General features: G+C 38.4%; 2 protein-coding genes across 8 annotated transcripts in view; one reads left to right on the top strand and one right to left on the bottom strand.

Moving 5' to 3' along the window:
* Nucleotides 1-16,894, top strand: part of LOC113663171 (E3 ubiquitin-protein ligase TRIM39-like) — a 537,569-nt gene that overhangs the window by 229,786 nt on the left and 290,889 nt on the right. The gene's annotated exons all lie outside the window — the stretch shown is intronic.
* The window catches only part of si:dkey-172j4.3 (diacylglycerol kinase delta), an 80,335-nt gene that overhangs the window by 18,613 nt on the left and 44,828 nt on the right, over nucleotides 1-16,894 (bottom strand). For 3 of the 7 annotated variants that reach the window (XM_027178330.2, XM_027178324.2, XM_027178326.2), the window contains exons 1-6: nucleotides 6,829-6,928; nucleotides 1,380-1,484; nucleotides 1,024-1,156; nucleotides 763-869; nucleotides 535-660; nucleotides 288-390 (exon numbers count right to left, since the gene is read on the bottom strand). In XM_027178330.2, coding sequence (XP_027034131.1) covers nucleotides 288-390; nucleotides 535-660; nucleotides 763-869; nucleotides 1,024-1,156; nucleotides 1,380-1,460 — 550 coding nt within the window. In that variant the 5' untranslated portion in view covers nucleotides 1,461-1,484; nucleotides 6,829-6,928. Of the gene's footprint in view, nucleotides 1-287; nucleotides 391-534; nucleotides 661-762; nucleotides 870-1,023; nucleotides 1,157-1,379; nucleotides 1,485-6,828; nucleotides 6,929-6,988; nucleotides 7,100-14,133; nucleotides 14,375-16,894 lie in introns of those variants that run through there. The other 4 variants (XM_047815878.1, XM_047815892.1, XM_047815904.1 and 1 more) reach the window with 3 other exon arrangements.

The raw sequence follows: 16,894 nt of genomic DNA, 5'->3' as shown, positions 1-16,894 counted from the left end.
GAAGAAAAAATATGGTCTTCTGATATGGCTCTAACAATGTGGGTTTATTTTGCTATGTAAAATCCTGAAATCTTTCCTTCTGTTCATCAGTAGTGTGCTGATAAAGTCAGATATTAAAAATAAAAGGTAAATGGACTTAATTCCAAAAGTTTCAAATGACTGGTTTAAACTTTAAAGGCTATTTGTGTTCAAATAAATGTTAAATTAACTACAAAATGATTTTTTTTTTTGCAGGTTTTCTATTTGGATGAAAACACGTGGTTCGGATGCAGTCAGAATATGCTTACCATCAGAATCAATGCTGTTGAGAGCTGTGGGAGGAATGATGGACACTTTACACTGACCCAGAGGACACACCTTCCCCAACTGCTCCTTACAGCTACTGTGTACCTGCACGCACACACACACACACACACACGCACACACACACACACACACACACACAAAATATTAATAGTATGTCACAATGATTTCACTGATCGTTATGAGTTCTAGTCTTAATGATGTGCATCAATTAAAGTCCAGAACACTTACAATGGCTTTACACCAGAGACAGCGCCAATCTTGCAGCCTGCGCACGCTGCCACAGGTCCGATCACACACCACACACTTAGCGCTGACCGGCAGGTTGCCCTCCAGCCACTGGTGAGGCATGGACACCTGGACACACACAAACACACACACAGCGTTTCTTAATTATTAACTTCTGAATCCATAATGACACTAACCTAAAGATACGTCTATTCAAAAATATAACCTCACCCCATCCTCATCCTCTATGATGTCATTTCCTATGGAAGCCAGAGTGGTCCACTTACAGTTGTTAGTGGATCGGACAGCACAGCGCTTATGAGCTTTAAACTTGCACACTGTAACACACAGAATGAGATTACATAGAATGAGAGATGCACAGAAGGACCAGTGATGCAGCAATAAACTAGTTAAAGAGAGCATAATGACTGGAGTGTACTTGTTTTGTGCTGCTGTTTGTGCTGTTGGTTAAACTGTTGCTTAAGTGTTTACCTTCACAGGACAGGCCATGAGAGGTGACTCCAGGCAGTGCCTCCCGACAGACGTTACAGAATGTAGGGCGAGCATGAGAGCATGCATACCAATTATGCATCCCGGAGAAGTGTTCCATATTAAACTGACTGGCCTGAGATCACACAGAGCACACACTTGAACACGATACACTCAAATAAACATCATCTGAGATAAAAAAAAAAAAAAACACACGTCGCACATACAGTACCGATGTGTATGTAAGAAAAGTCAGTGGATTGATAGTTAAATCCAACTGTTGTATTTCTGCCAACAGAAAGCAGAGTCCAACACCTATAACAGCTAACATGGATAAAGGTCAAAGCTCAAGCACCCACCTCGTATGTCTCCCATTTCTGTACAGACTTAAGTGCGCCGATCCAATCCTCCATCTCTTTTCTGCTCTCCGCACATAGCATCAACTTACGGAAAGGAGTGATCACCTGACAACAGGTTAAAGGAGTGAGATAGTGTGTGTGAAGAGGTGTAAAAAAGTGAAAGTACATAGTAAGGGAAAAAAGAGAAAGCAATTAGTGAAAGAGAGGCAGAATTAGTAAAGCATTGGTGAAAGAGAGGCAGCGCATGACTGTGTGAGATAAAGAAAGCAGTTGAGAGACTGAATATATAATATAGGAGAGTGCTGTACAGCTATATACACTCACTGTACAGCTATATACACTCACTGTACAGCTATATACACTCACTGTACAGCTGTATACACTCACTATAAAGCTGTACATACTGTAATCCTATCACACTCACTGTAAGGCTGTGTGTACTCACTGTAAAGCTGTGTGTACTCATTGTAAAGCTGTATGTACTCATTGTAAAGCTGTGTGTACTCACTGTAAAGCTGTGTGTACTCATTGTAAAGCTGTGTGTACTCATTGTAAAGCTGTGTGTACTCACTGTAAAGCTGTGTTGTCACTGTAAAGCTATGTGTACTCATTGTAAAGCTGTGTGTACTCACTGTAAAGCTGTGTGTACTCATTGTAAAGCTGTATGTACTCATTGTAAAGCTGTGTGTACTCATTGTAAAGCTGTGTGTACTCATTGTAAAGCTGTGTTGTCACTGTAAAGCTATGTGTACTCATTGTAAAGCTGTGTGTACTCACTGTAAAGCTGTGTGTACTCATTGTAAAGCTGTGTGTACTCATTGTAAAGCTGTGTGTACTCATTGTAAAGCTGTGTGTACTCACTGTAAAGCTATGTTAACTCACTGTAAAGCTGTGTTAACTCACTGTAAAGCTGTGTGTACTCTTTGTAAAGCTGTGTGTACTCACTGTAAAGCTGTGTGTACTCATTGTAAAGCTGTGTGTACTCTTTGTAAAGCTGTGTGTACTCACTGTAAAGCTGTATGTACTCATTGTAAAGCTATGTTAACTCACTGTAAAGCTGTGTGTACTCATTATAAAGCTGTGTGTACTCACTGTAAAGCTGTATGTACTCATTGTAAAGCTGTGTGTACTCATTGTAAAGCTGTGTGTACTCATTGTAAAGCTGTGTGTACTCATTGTAAAGCTATGTTAACTCACTGTAAAGCTGTGTGTACTCTTTGTAAAGCTGTGTGTACTCATTGTAAAGCTGTGTGTACTCATTGTAAAGCTGTGTGTACTCACTGTAAAGCTGTGTGTACTCATTGTAAAGCTGTGTGTACTCATGGTAAAGCTATGTTAACTCACTGTAAAGCTGTGTGTACTCACTGTAAAGCTATGTGTACTCACTGTAAAGCTGTGTGTACTCATTGTAAAGCTGTATGTACTCATGGTAAAGCTGCGTGTACTCTTTGTAAAGCTGTATGTACTCATTGTAAAGCTATGTTAACTCACTGTAAAGCTATGTGTACTCTTTGTAAAGCTGTGTGTACTCATTGTAAAGCTGTGTGTACTCATTGTAAAGCTGTGTGTACTCATTGTAAAGCTGTGTGTACTCACTGTAAAGCTGTGTGTACTCATTGTAAAGCTGTGTGTACTCATGGTAAAGCTATGTTAACTCACTGTAAAGCTGTGTGTACTCTTTGTAAAGCTGTGTGTACTCACTGTAAAGCTGTGTGTACTCATTGTAAAGCTGTGTGTACTCACTGTAAAGCTGTATGTACTCATTGTAAAGCTATGTTAACTCACTGTAAAGCTGTGTGTACTCATTATAAAGCTGTGTGTACTCACTGTAAAGCTGTATGTACTCATTGTAAAGCTGTGTGTACTCATTGTAAAGCTGTGTGTACTCATTGTAAAGCTGTGTGTACTCATTGTAAAGCTATGTTAACTCACTGTAAAGCTGTGTGTACTCTTTGTAAAGCTGTGTGTACTCATTGTAAAGCTGTGTGTACTCATTGTAAAGCTGTGTGTACTCACTGTAAAGCTGTGTGTACTCATTGTAAAGCTGTGTGTACTCATGGTAAAGCTATGTTAACTCACTGTAAAGCTGTGTGTACTCACTGTAAAGCTATGTGTACTCACTGTAAAGCTGTGTGTACTCACTGTAAAGCTGTGTGTACTCATTGTAAAGCTGTATGTACTCATGGTAAAGCTGCGTGTACTCTTTGTAAAGCTGTATGTACTCATTGTAAAGCTATGTTAACTCACTGTAAAGCTATGTGTACTCTTTGTAAAGCTGTGTGTACTCTTTGTAAAGCTGTGTGTACTCATTGTAAAGCTGTGTGTACTCATTGTAAAGCTGTGTGTACTCACTGTAAAGCTGTGTGTACTCATTGTAAAGCTGTGTGTACTCATGGTAAAGCTATGTTAACTCACTGTAAAGCTGTGTGTACTCACTGTAAAGCTATGTGTACTCACTGTAAAGCTGTGTGTACTCACTGTAAAGCTGTGTGTACTCATTGTAAAGCTGTATGTACTCATGGTAAAGCTGCATGTACTCTTTGTAAAGCTGTATGTACTCATTGTAAAGCTGTGTGTACTCATTGTAAAGCTGTATGTACTCATTGTAAAGCTGTGTGTACTCTTTGTAAAGCTGTGTGTACTCACTGTAAAGCTGTGTGTACTCATTGTAAAGCTGTGTGTACTCTTTGTAAAGCTGTGTGTACTCACTGTAAAGCTGTGTGTACTCATTGTAAAGCTGTGTGTACTCTTTGTAAAGCTGTGTGTACTCACTGTAAAGCTGTATGTACTCATTGTAAAGCTATGTTAACTCACTGTAAAGCTGTGTGTACTCATTATAAAGCTGTATGTACTCATTGTAAAGCTGTGTGTACTCATTGTAAAGCTGTGTGTACTCATTGTAAAGCTGCGTGTACTCTTTGTAAAGCTGTATGTACTCATTGTAAAGCTGTGTGTACTCATTGTAAAGCTGTATGTACTCATTGTAAAGCTGTGTGTACTCTTTGTAAAGCTGTGTGTACTCATTGTAAAGCTGTGTGTACTCACTGTAAAGCTGTGTTGTCACTGTAAAGCTATGTGTACTCATTGTAAAGCTGTGTGTACTCATTGTAAAGCTGTGTGTACTCATTGTAAAGCTGTGTGTACTCATTGTAAAGAAGTGTTGTCACTGTAAAGCTGTGTTGTCACTGTAAAGCTATGTGTACTCATTGTAAAGCTGTGTGTACTCATTGTAAAGCTGTGTGTACTCACTGTAAAGCTGTGTGTACTCATTGTAAAGCTGTGTGTACTCATTGTAAAGCTGTGTGTACTCACTGTAAAGCTGTGTGTACTCATTGTAAAGCTATGTTAACTCACTGTAAGCTGTGTGTACTCTTTGTAAAGCTGTGTGTACTCACTGTAAAGCTGTGTGTACTCATTGTAAAGCTGTGTGTACTCTTTGTAAAGCTGTGTGTACTCACTGTAAAGCTGTATGTACTCATTGTAAAGCTATGTTAACTCACTGTAAAGCTATGTTAACTCACTGTAAAGCTGTGTGTACTCATTGTAAAGCTGTGTGTACTCACTGTAAAGCTGTATGTACTCATTGTAAAGCTGTGTGTACTCATTGTAAAGCTGTGTGTACTCATTGTAAAGCTGTGTGTACTCATTGTAAAGCTATGTTAACTCACTGTAAAGCTGTGTGTACTCTTTGTAAAGCTGTGTGTACTCATTGTAAAGCTGTGTGTACTCACTGTAAAGCTGTGTGTACTCATTGTAAAGCTATGTTAACTCACTGTAAAGCTGTGTGTACTCATGGTAAAGCTATGTTAACTCACTGTAAAGCTGTGTGTACTCACTGTAAAGCTGTGTGTACTCACTGTAAAGCTATGTGTACTCACTGTAAAGCTGTGTGTACTCACTGTAAAGCTGTGTGTACTCATTGTAAAGCTGTATGTACTCATGGTAAAGCTGTGTGTACTCATTGTAAAGCTGTGTGTACTCATTGTAAAGCTATATGTACTCATTGTAAAGCTATATGTACTCATTGTAAAGCTGTATGTACTCATTGTAAAGCTGTGTGTACTCATTGTAAAGCTGTATGTACTCATTGTAAAGCTGTATGTACTCATTGTAAAGCTGTTTGTACTCATTGTAAAGCTGTGTGTACTCATTGTAAAGCTGTATGTACTCATTGTAAAGCTGTGTGTACTCTTTGTAAAGCTGTGTGTACTCTTTGTAAAGCTGTGTGTACTCATTGTAAAGCTGTATGTACTCATTGTAAAGCTATGTTAACTCACTGTAAAGCTGTGTGTACTCTTTGTAAAGCTGTGTGTACTCATTGTAAAGCTGTGTATACTCTTTGTAAAGCTATGTTAACTCACTGTAAAGCCATGTGTACTCATTGTAAAGCTGCGTGTACTCTTTGTAAAGCTGTGTGTACTCATTGTAAAGCTGTGTGTACTCATTGTAAAGCTGTATGTACTCATTGTAAAGCTGTGTGTACTCATTGTAAAGCTGTATGTACTCATTGTAAAGCTGTGTGTACTCTTTGTAAAGCTGTGTGTACTCATTGTAAAGCTGTATGTACTCATTGTAAAGCTATGTTAACTCACTGTAAAGCTGTGTGTACTCTTTGTAAAGCTGTGTGTACTCATTGTAAAGCTATGTTAACTCACTGTAAAGCCATGTGTACTCATTGTAAAGCTGCGTGTACTCTTTGTAAAGCTGTGTGTACTCATTGTAAAGCTGTGTGTACTCATTGTAAAGCTGTATGTACTCATTGTAAAGCTGTGTGTACTCATTGTAAAGCTGTATGTACTCATTGTAAAGCTGTGTGTACTCATTGTAAAGCTGTGTGTACTCTTTGTAAAGCTGTATGTACTCATTGTAAAGCTGTGTTGTCACTGTAAAGCTATGTGTACTCATTGTAAAGCTGTGTGTACTCATTGTAAAGCTGTATGTACTCATTGTAAAGCTGTGTTGTCACTGTAAAGCTGTGTGTACTCTTTGTAAAGCTGTGTGTACTCATTGTAAAGCTGTGTGTACTCATTGTAAAGCTATATGTACTCATTGTAAAGCTATGTTAACTCACTGTAAAGCTATGTGTACTCATTGTAAAGCTGTATGTACTCATTGTAAAGCTGTGTGTACTCATTGTAAAGCTGTATGTACTCATTGTAAAGCTGTGTGTACTCAATGTAAAGCTGTATGTACTCATTGTAAAGCTGTGTGTACTCATTGTAAAGCTATATGTACTCATTGTAAAGCTGTATGTACTCATTGTAAAGCTGTGTGTACTCATTGTAAAGCTGTATGTACTCATTGTAAAGCTGTGTGTACTCATTGTAAAGCTATATGTACTCATTGTAAAGCTATATGTACTCATTGTAAAGCTGTATGTACTCATTGTAAAGCTGTATGTACTCATTGTAAAGCTGTATGTACTCATGGTAAAGCTGCGTGTACTCACTGTAAAGCTGTTGTTAATGTTCTTGGTGCTTGTCTCTGCCACACTGGCATCAGAAAGGTCAACCTCATCAAATATAAGGGACTGCAACAAAAGAATCGGGTTATTAAACAAGGTCAGACAAACTGAGTGCCATTAAGATAAGAGTTATTACCGCTATTACCTTTGAGTCCTTGGCATAGTAGAGAGTCCTGCCTCTTAGTTTGAAGTACCTCCTCTTCCATCTCTGAAAGGAGCTGGTCTGCTTTAACAGGATGCCCTCCTTTACACTCTTCTACAGGACAAGTGAAAGAAGGAGAGAGTTAATGACTAGAGACTAACCTATGTGGACGTAGCATGTGAATCTGTGTGAGGAATATCCAAAAGGCATGCCTTAAAGGCAAATTCCACAGGGGCACAGATAGAAAATTCAATTTCTACTGCAGACACTATGATCTGATCTGTGCTTATTTTTTTATATCATTATTGCATCTTAAAAGTAATGTAGAAGAACATGTTTTAATCCACCGATCAACATTCCTGAAGCTGTGAACAACTTTATCACTTGCAGGAAGGAACGACATTGTTATTGAACAATTTCAGTACGGCAGGTATTGAGTCAAAGGGAACTGATAACATCCAGATAAGTTTTTGAGGCAGCTCTTTTGTTTTGCAGTATCAATTTTCAGAGCGTTTCTGTTTTCACCTAATTTGACTATGGACTCTTATAAAATGCACCTCCATGGACACAACACAATTCACCACAATGCACACAAAAAAAACCCCACACATTAATATAAAATATTGTACGAAAGACTGACACAATTCAACACAACACAAAACAACACTTCATCCCATCTTACTAGTAGATGAGTTTCAGTACATACGAAGCAACATATCTTTATATTTAATAAACTATTGTATGAAAAAAGAGTTCCAACGAGGTGTTCAACATTTGAATGGCAGTGTGTATTAAACAGAATGCATAAACTGTGACACACACACACACACACACACACACACACACACACACACACACACACACACACACACACACACACACACACTACGTTCTATGATGACTCGGAGTGACGCACTGAACTCCTTTAATCCTCTGTGCCCTCACCCTTTGTGCACATATTTCCGTCTCTGCACCCATTTCTATTCTTTCAAACATTTCCTTCTCCTTCTCATTTTCTCCTCTATATTCTCTCTATCTCCTCTGATCCACAATAACATTCTGGGTGCTGAATCTTACAGTCCCACAATGTCCAAGAAAGTTTATTAGTTCCATTTGTGTGTTATTGTTTTCTGTAGAGAGATCTCAGTAAGGCATGTTTGAAAATTTAATTCGGTCTCTATGTGTGTGTGGGGGTGATTGTAACAGTGAACTCGAAGACATCCTCATCATCTACTGTCAGTGTGAACATGTGAGTAGATTGTTAAACTGCTGCTTAGCGCACAGCTATGAGTAATTATTCTCGAAAGCCAAAGTCAGAGTGAATCTTTGGCTTTTACCGTTTAATGCACCGTTTATCATTAAACAGATTCACAAGTATAAAAAAGATCAGAGCAGCCAATGAGCAACAGTAAATGGCAAATCTAAAGTCAGAAAAAAGGGGAAAAAATAAGATGTAATTATGTTCTCTAAGCACAGTTCACACAGGAAATCAGTTCAAAGGCAATAAAGCGGTAAGAAACAAAACATTATTACAGCCAGGAACATCCCTGCTTAATTAAAATGACTAGGAATATGTTTGGGAATAACAACAGTAAACCTGTGGCAATATGAGACTTTTAGAGAGTTTGATACCGCCAGCAATGTCTAATGCTATAGCAGCAGCTACAGTAGCATAGTCAGCTAGTTTCCTCTTAGATTCTCTTCAAAAACAGACTCATACTAAGTGTGTTAGCTATCGACAGATTTGTTTGCTAATGAGAAAGACAATGAAATGCTAAATGATCACTAGCATAAAGGAAGGGCACTGGGGACTCAAGTAAGCCTACATAGTGATCATATGTACATTCATTCATTCATTCATTCATTCATGCATTCATTTTCTACCGATTATCCGAACCACCTCGGGTCACAGGGCGCCTGTGCCTATCTCAGGCGTCATTGGGCATCAAGACAGGATACACCCTGGACGGAGTGCCAACCCATCACAGGGCACACACACTCTCTCATTCACTCACGCAATCACACACTATGGACAATTTTCCAGAGATGCCAATCAACCTACCATGCATGTCTTTGGACTGGGGGAGGAAACCGGAGTACCCGGAGGAAACCCCCGAGGCACGGGGAGAACATGCAAACTCCACACACACAAAGCGGAGGCGGGATTCGAACCCCAAAACCTTGCTTGTATTTATAAACTTGACTGACATGGTAATAGCTTTTACTAATGTCCTCAGATATGATACAGTTACAGAACATCTAACCATCCACTGACTATACCGCTAATCATACACAGGATCACAAGGAGCCTGGAGGCAAACCCAAACCCCTGGAGGTGCGAGGCAAATTTGCTAAACATTGATCCACTGTGCCTTCCTCAGCAGCAGAACCTGTTTGTCTAAAACATAATGATAGTAATTTGTATAATTTATGGAACACAAATATCATTACAGTCATTTCAACATGTTTATTTTTTAAATGGTGACTAATTTTTGAGACTATTGTGCCTCATCCCCTCTATTCCATCCCCAAAGATATAATCTAACACTACTGACATTAAGTATCATGCCACAGAATGAAGTCTACTTCAACTCTTTTTAAGTGGATTTGTCTATTATTTGCATTAGACTACACTAATTGCTTACTTCTACCCCAACACGCCACCACCTGGCAGTGTTATAATGTTGTGCTTGGCTATAAAAGGTCTACTGGCTTTAAGAGTGTCACACCTTTCCTGATCAAGGTTCCCTACACAAGTCACCACAAACTAATCATCTAAGGATCGGTCTCTGATAGCTCCGTGTCAGCCGATCACTCTTATCTCACTCTTATGTCAGTTACCGTGGTAACACCAATGAGTTGCTGGCAAACACAGACGTCATTTGTTTAATCAGTGGACTGGGGAAAAGGTGGGGCAAACTTGTAGGCAAAGAGCATATTAAACACACAGCTTATATTTCAACAAAGAAATAACTATGACTACATGCTATGTGTGGACTTGGCTATATATCAGAAGATATGTTATAGATAAACTATGTGTCATTGACATAGGCAAATATCAAAGATGCAGTCAACTACACCTGAAATACTGTGAATCATTTTCTATTGACCATGACAAAACTAAACCTAATCCTGGAGGACATTTCCTGGTTAAAGTTGCAGGACAACAATTTTACAACAGCTTTACAATCACAGTGAATAAGTGCATTAGTGTGCAGAGCGTAATAGACATCAGAACCTTTAACAAAAAAAACAAAACAAAACAAATAAGGTACTTTTTTCAGTGCAGGAATGTACTGAGATGTCTGCACTTCCTTGGACTGTATGGCTTTGTCTGAATCACCTGGATCATGTGATATAAGTTTGGCTTGACCTTGATGTGCAGTATTTGATGAAGTGTACTTTACTGCCAGTTCACTGACCTCAGTATTACTCCCTGGGAACGGAATTTGTAGTAAAATATGACACTTGGGCCCATTTACATATATTGTTCATTATTGCAAAATGGACACCGCAAATACCCCCCCCCCAAAAAAAAAATATAAATTAAATTAAATAAATAAATAATAAACACGTGTATATTCTATCTGGTTTCAGTAAAGGTGCTTTTTAATATGAGTGGATTGTCATTAAGGCTGAATTCTGGCAACAACAAAAAAAAAACAAACAAACAAAAAAAACATTTACTTTTTGTATAACGTAACCATAATCAGATCAGAATGTAATGAGATTTTGTCTGTCTGTTGCACTGCAGTCACAACACTTACAGAGAATTTAGTTTGAATAAAACCCTGATGCTTTTAATTCCAAAATTGTCTGGTGCCTGTGAGAGATTCATCACTCAAGTAACATTCAACTGCAGTTCAATTCAATCCAACTGTCACACTAGTCAACAAAAACATTGCATTCGAACTGTACGCTGTTTAAGAATCTTCTCATGGTGCATTTCAATGAGATCGGTGATGGTGTTATGAGTTACATTTCCCCTGGTGCTGTTAGACACGGAGCTCATGTTAATGAGCCTGGACATGAAGCTACACCAAGCCTGACTAACATTTCTGGGCCATATGCAAATGCAATCTCTGTGGGTTCTCTTCACATGTCTGAAAAAAGTTTTGAGCCCATGTGCAGCTGGATCAGAGTCAGTTCCACTTCCTTTAACACTGGTTTTCAATTCAGTTCAATTCAATTTATTTATATAGCACATTTAACAATTCAAATTGTCTCTTTACAGAAGTATAGAAACAAAAAATAGAAGTTAAAATTAAGTTACTATTTATCTCTAACCTCTATCACTAATGAGCACGCCTGAGGTGATTGTGGCAAGGAAAAACTCCCTGAGACGATATGAGGAAGAAACCTTAAGAAGAACCAGACTCAGAAGGGAACCTCATCCTTATTTGGGTGACACTGGACAGTAACTAATTTAAATGTAAACCATGTCCTTTCTACAACAGTTTGACGTCGAGTGGAATAATGTAACCAAGAGCTTCTGAGGAACTAATAAGTCAGAGTAATTTCTTAGTTCATTATAGACTTAACACTTAATTACACAGCAAACGTTCAATGAAGCACTGATAATTCTGAATTATGGGCCAGGCTTGGTGATTTATAATGACATTTGGTATTGAGAACAAGTTACTTAAGGACTGAAATCAGCGCTGTCTGGTAGGTCAGCTAAACGTCTGGCACTGATGCTCTGCAACAAGTGTTATCAGCAAGCAAGCTAGTCATATAGTAATCACAACAAACCTGCAGCACATATAATAAGCAAATCTTTCACCGGGGATGTAGTAGCTTAGTGGTTAGGGCTAAATGTGGACTACTGATCGAAAGGACATGAGTTCAAAGCACAGGTCCACAAAGTGTCTGCTGTTGGGCCCATAAGCAAGGCCTTTAACCCTCAATTTCTCAGTTGTATAGAAAAGTCTGCTAAATACAGTAAATGAATTAAATAGCAAAGATTCAATGCTTTCCTTTTTGAGAGACTCCACAGAAAAGATTGTAGGGCTTTTAGGTTGTTTTTTTTTTTATCTGTGTATTTCAAGATTTAACCGAAGTCTACTGGTAACAGCTGGATCAATGAGGCATACAGTATGTCTCTCTGTGATTCTGTTAGAAGGAATAGAATAGGAGTATAATAGGAGTGCCTTACTGAATGACTATTGAGTATGTAACCCATTTTTATTTTTTCAGCTATCAAACAGGAGAACTGATACCTCAGTGGTGGTTCTGTGGATACCGTTGATATCTTATTTCCTACGACCAAAACAATTAGACAATCGTCTCATCAGCTGTCTTCGTCAGCTAGTAATTAAGCTAATAAGTTCATTACTTCAGCAACTAACCTTCTCTTTAAAAAGTGAGATTGGAAAAACTGATACAGATTCAACTTCAAGCCAGCTGCTGAATGTGAGAATCTGTGACCATAATCCATAATCCATAATCCATTTCTGCAAATTCATTTAACAGCACAGACGAAGTCTGCACAAGAGACTTCCACGTTTGTCTGTCTTCAGGGTTGGCAAAAAAAAATGCACTTTGCAGCTTTTACCGATCATCAGGAATTCACACACTCAGAAAAAGCAGCGCATCAGAATTTGACCTGAGTGTCTCGGCCCCCAGGTGAGAGGATCTATACAGTGTCCCTAGAGGCTAAACATTACATAACCAATTGCTGCCTTGGTTATGAAAAGCTAAACAAACCATTATCAGCTCTCTTAGATGAATATCAGACAGACCACAATGTTTTATTTAAAGTCTATTGCTGCATCTGACTGTTATCTCATTCCACTGCAAAGAAATCATGTACTGCTTTTTAACACTGTTTCGATTAATGCATGAGAATGGTTACAGGCTAGCAGAGCAGTTAATAAAGCTACAAGGCCAGGAACCTGATCAGCAGCTGGAACAAGACGTGATCAATGCTAATCCTGCTCTAGTGCTAATCCACTTAATCCAGCAGTCAGAGCTGATAGAGCCATGCCTCCTGCTTCTTAAAGCAGTCTGTTCGATTCTCAGTGGTGTTTCAGTGTGTTGGTTTTGTACGACAGATCCAGCTAAAGAATTCCAACCGACTTTCCTAGTTCACATCTCACCGCAATCCAAATCCTAAAGGGTTTTATGCTGATAATATTTGAGGAGCTACATTTGCTCATGTTTTTCACGTGGCTCTGGATGCAAGCGTGATCCGTATAACAAAATTTGAAAAAAGGACTAAAATTTAAAATATGTCTAATAAATGCTATTGAATGGAAACAAAAGATATGATTAATCCAAGATATTGTCTGAAGAGAGATGTCTTTATATTATTCACTGAGGATACAGCAGTTACTGTACTACCTACTAAAGTGTAGAACTTTATCGGGTCTATAGCTCTTCATTTGCCACTTGTACGTAGAGGTACTAAATATTTGACCTTAGCTTTAAGGCTCTTAATGAGTTTATGATCATTTCTGTGAAACATTCTGAGATTTGTGTCTGTGTGAGAGAAAGAATGAGTCAGTATTTTTTTTTTTTTTTGTCTTGATGGACACCAAATGCCTCAACAAGTGACCTTAGTTTTTAACTAAAACATTTTTTTTTTTTTGCAAAAAAGCCAAGTTTTAATTAAAAAGTAAAAGATGTTAATGTTTCCTTTTAGTTACAGAGATTAAGGTTAATAGGTATTTAAGTCTGTCTGGGCATTACATTAATTAACTGCATTAATAATTATGTCAATGGTTGGTGTGTGTGTGTGTGTGTGTGTGTGTGTGTGTGTGTGTGTGTGTGTGTGTGTGTGTGTGTGTGTGTGTGTGTACGTGTGCGTGTGTGTGTGTGTGTGTGTGTGTGCATGCTGCTCTTGGTCCCTGTGGGCTTTTCATTAATGCTACTATAATCAGATCTGTGCAGAGAAAGAGATCTGCCAACCTCGATAAACACTAAACACTCTCACTGACTTAATCATGCTATGTATATAAACAAAACCCTTCACTTGGACTAAAAAACATCATTTTGTTCCTCAGCTTCACAGAAACACAAACACACACAAGGCTTCAACAGCTTCTTAGCTGTACAAGGCTACATACACACACCACACACACACATTCTGTAAAGAGAAGAACCCATAACAATGAATGGAAGCAGTTCCACCGGCATGCAGCTCTAACCTCAGTGTTCACGTTAATATCTCTCGGTGTGCCGGAGCGAGTAGTGTTGCCAGAGCAGCTCTCTAGAAAATCCTCCTCACTGAGCCGGCCCTGGTCTCCCTGAACCCCGCTGATACAGGAGAAAGGTAGCGGGAGGCAGCACACACCACCCGGACACAGCCTAGCCATGGCCATGTTCTAGCCAGCAACCACACTCTGACACAGACAAACTTTCACTCTGACTTCCTCTTCTGAGCACACACACCCTCTTAAGAAACTATTCATCTGCCAGGTGAGTAGGTAAAGTTTAGGATTGTTCTCTTACCTGGGACCTCCCACTGAGTCGCTCCACACACACACACACGAGTGCGAAAGCAGAAAGGCTATAAATAAAAGCAGGTAAACTGGTTTTACAAGGCTTGTAAGAGGAACGTATAAGGAGTAGAACAGCTATACTGTCAATAAAAACCCAGACAGGAGCAGACCATAGGCATGATAATGCACTTACATGAGATTAACAAAGAAAACTCAAAGGTATAATTAGTCCTTTTATGCTTTTGAGCACAAACGTTTGCAAACTGGAATAAGTGCATGATTTAAAATAAAAGGAAAGCCTGTTTTGTCTTTTTTTAAATGATCCGTGTTTCTGAAATCACACATTTCCACACCACTCTTGGTCTGTTTCGTGTAAATATAAAATGACCAGAAATACCACAAAAAAAACAAACAAACAAAAAAAAAAACACATATATAATTTCTCTTAAGTAGGAAATCATTAATTCATTCATTCATTCACTTTCTACCGCTTATCCGAACTTCTCGGGTCACGGGGTAAGTAGGAAATACTCTGATTAATTCCTAGTTTAAAGGCTTTTCTGGATTAGATATCTTTATTGGAAAGTGATTGTTATTTCAATGTGATTGTGACTATAAGATCTACTAAATATTTCTAATTGAAATCTTAATGACTTTTAGATCACACTTTTATTTTTGAGATATATTCTAACAGAAAAACAAGCACGAGCAGATCAATACATTTGTATACTCAACATTTAACCCCATAAAGACATTTTCCAATTTTAAAACAATTTCTAAAAAAGTTGCTCAACAAAATATATAGAAGATTTTTCCTTTCCTTACACATAATCTACTTAACACTAGTGATTTAAAATGCTTGTGATTTACACACAATCTGACAATTATTCACCAGTGACACGTGAATTTTTTTTTTTTTTTTGTTAATCACATGATTTGTCATTTAAAAATCTACTGTGGGGAATTTCTAGGCTTTTGACAGACATGTGAAGTCTAGTGTGGGGTGTGTACTTAGCCTTGGATAACAGATTTGATATGATGTGATATGTTTAAGCAACTTAAGGGACATGACAAGAAAGTACAAAGGGCTAAGTAAGCACAAGGGGACTTACACACACACACACACACACACACACACACACACACACACACACACACACACACACACACACACACACACACACACACAGTCTGATGTGCTGCTGCGGCTGTCTGCTTGGTCTTGTCTGCTCCTGTCAGCCAATGACTGAAACTAATGTCAGGACTGAAACAGCACATCCTTTTAAGTACACATCTCTCTCTCTCTCTCTCTCTCTCTCTCTCTCTCTCTCTCTCTCTCTCTCTCTCTCTCTCTCTCTCTCACACACAGACACACACACAGGAATCAGGAATGAGCATAATCAATATGTCTAACATCTCTACCTCTACTTCTCTCTTTAACTCTCTGTGTTTCTGTTTCTCTTTATAAACCTGTTTCTTCCCTGCAACAGATTTCACTCAGCACTCACTTATTATTAATTACTTGTCTGTTCAGTCTACAGATCAGATTCTGGGCTAAACAGAAAGCAGGAAAAGAAATCCACTATATAAAACCATGTTATTCTTTCACTTTGTTGTGAAATGAACATTTACATAATGACATCACTGCTTCCTAGATGCTCTGTACAGTATTTCCTCATACATGAAGGTATGCAGTCAAGCTAGCTTGAACCAGATGTAGATTTAGCTGTGGGGGACATGGTTGCCTAGGGGCTAAGTTGTCAGACTACCGATTGAAAGGTTTTGAGTTCAAATCCATCAAGTTTCTGCTCGTGGGCCCCTGAGGAAGGCCCTTAACCCTCAATTGCTCAGTTGTATAAAATGTAAGTCGCTCTGGATAAGTGCCATAGATTTAGATATGCATAAGTGTCCTGGAGTAATAGATATCTCAAAGTCTATTGTTTGATTGGCAGGATTTTTATTCACACACTTTCCTTGTGGCATCATCAGTTATTTATCTCTGTTTGTTTAATTTATGAATGAAACTCCACTGCTGTGCTCATGCAGTGTATACATGAGAAGTGGTCCATCCTTGAGGTTCTTGGATGTTTTCTTTTAAAAACAAAAACAAACCGTTTTCACTATTGCTTATTATGCTACTTTTAATGAATAGTTTGTTTCATACTCTCTCATAATTGAACGCATTTGATAACTACAAAATACATACAACACTAGAATGATTTATTAAGTCAGTATTAACCACAGTAGAGTAATGGATGTCTCAAAGGTCATAATTGAATTAGCAAGGTTTCTTCCAAGGGCTGAAGTTGTCTCTACATGTTTTTATTGACATTTATGGCACTTGACAGACATCAGAGCTACACACAAAAGTGATTTTGAAGTCTCCATCAGTTCAGATATAAATACTGGCTCACCTCTGTTTAATTAATTTAAAAAACCTCTTAAACACTAAAAAATTATTTAATTT

This window comes from Tachysurus fulvidraco, chromosome 1 (assembly GCF_022655615.1).
Source record: "Tachysurus fulvidraco isolate hzauxx_2018 chromosome 1, HZAU_PFXX_2.0, whole genome shotgun sequence".
NCBI classification, from domain to species: Eukaryota; Metazoa; Chordata; class Actinopteri; order Siluriformes; family Bagridae; genus Tachysurus; species Tachysurus fulvidraco.
This window is presented reverse-complemented; position numbering and strand designations above follow the sequence as displayed.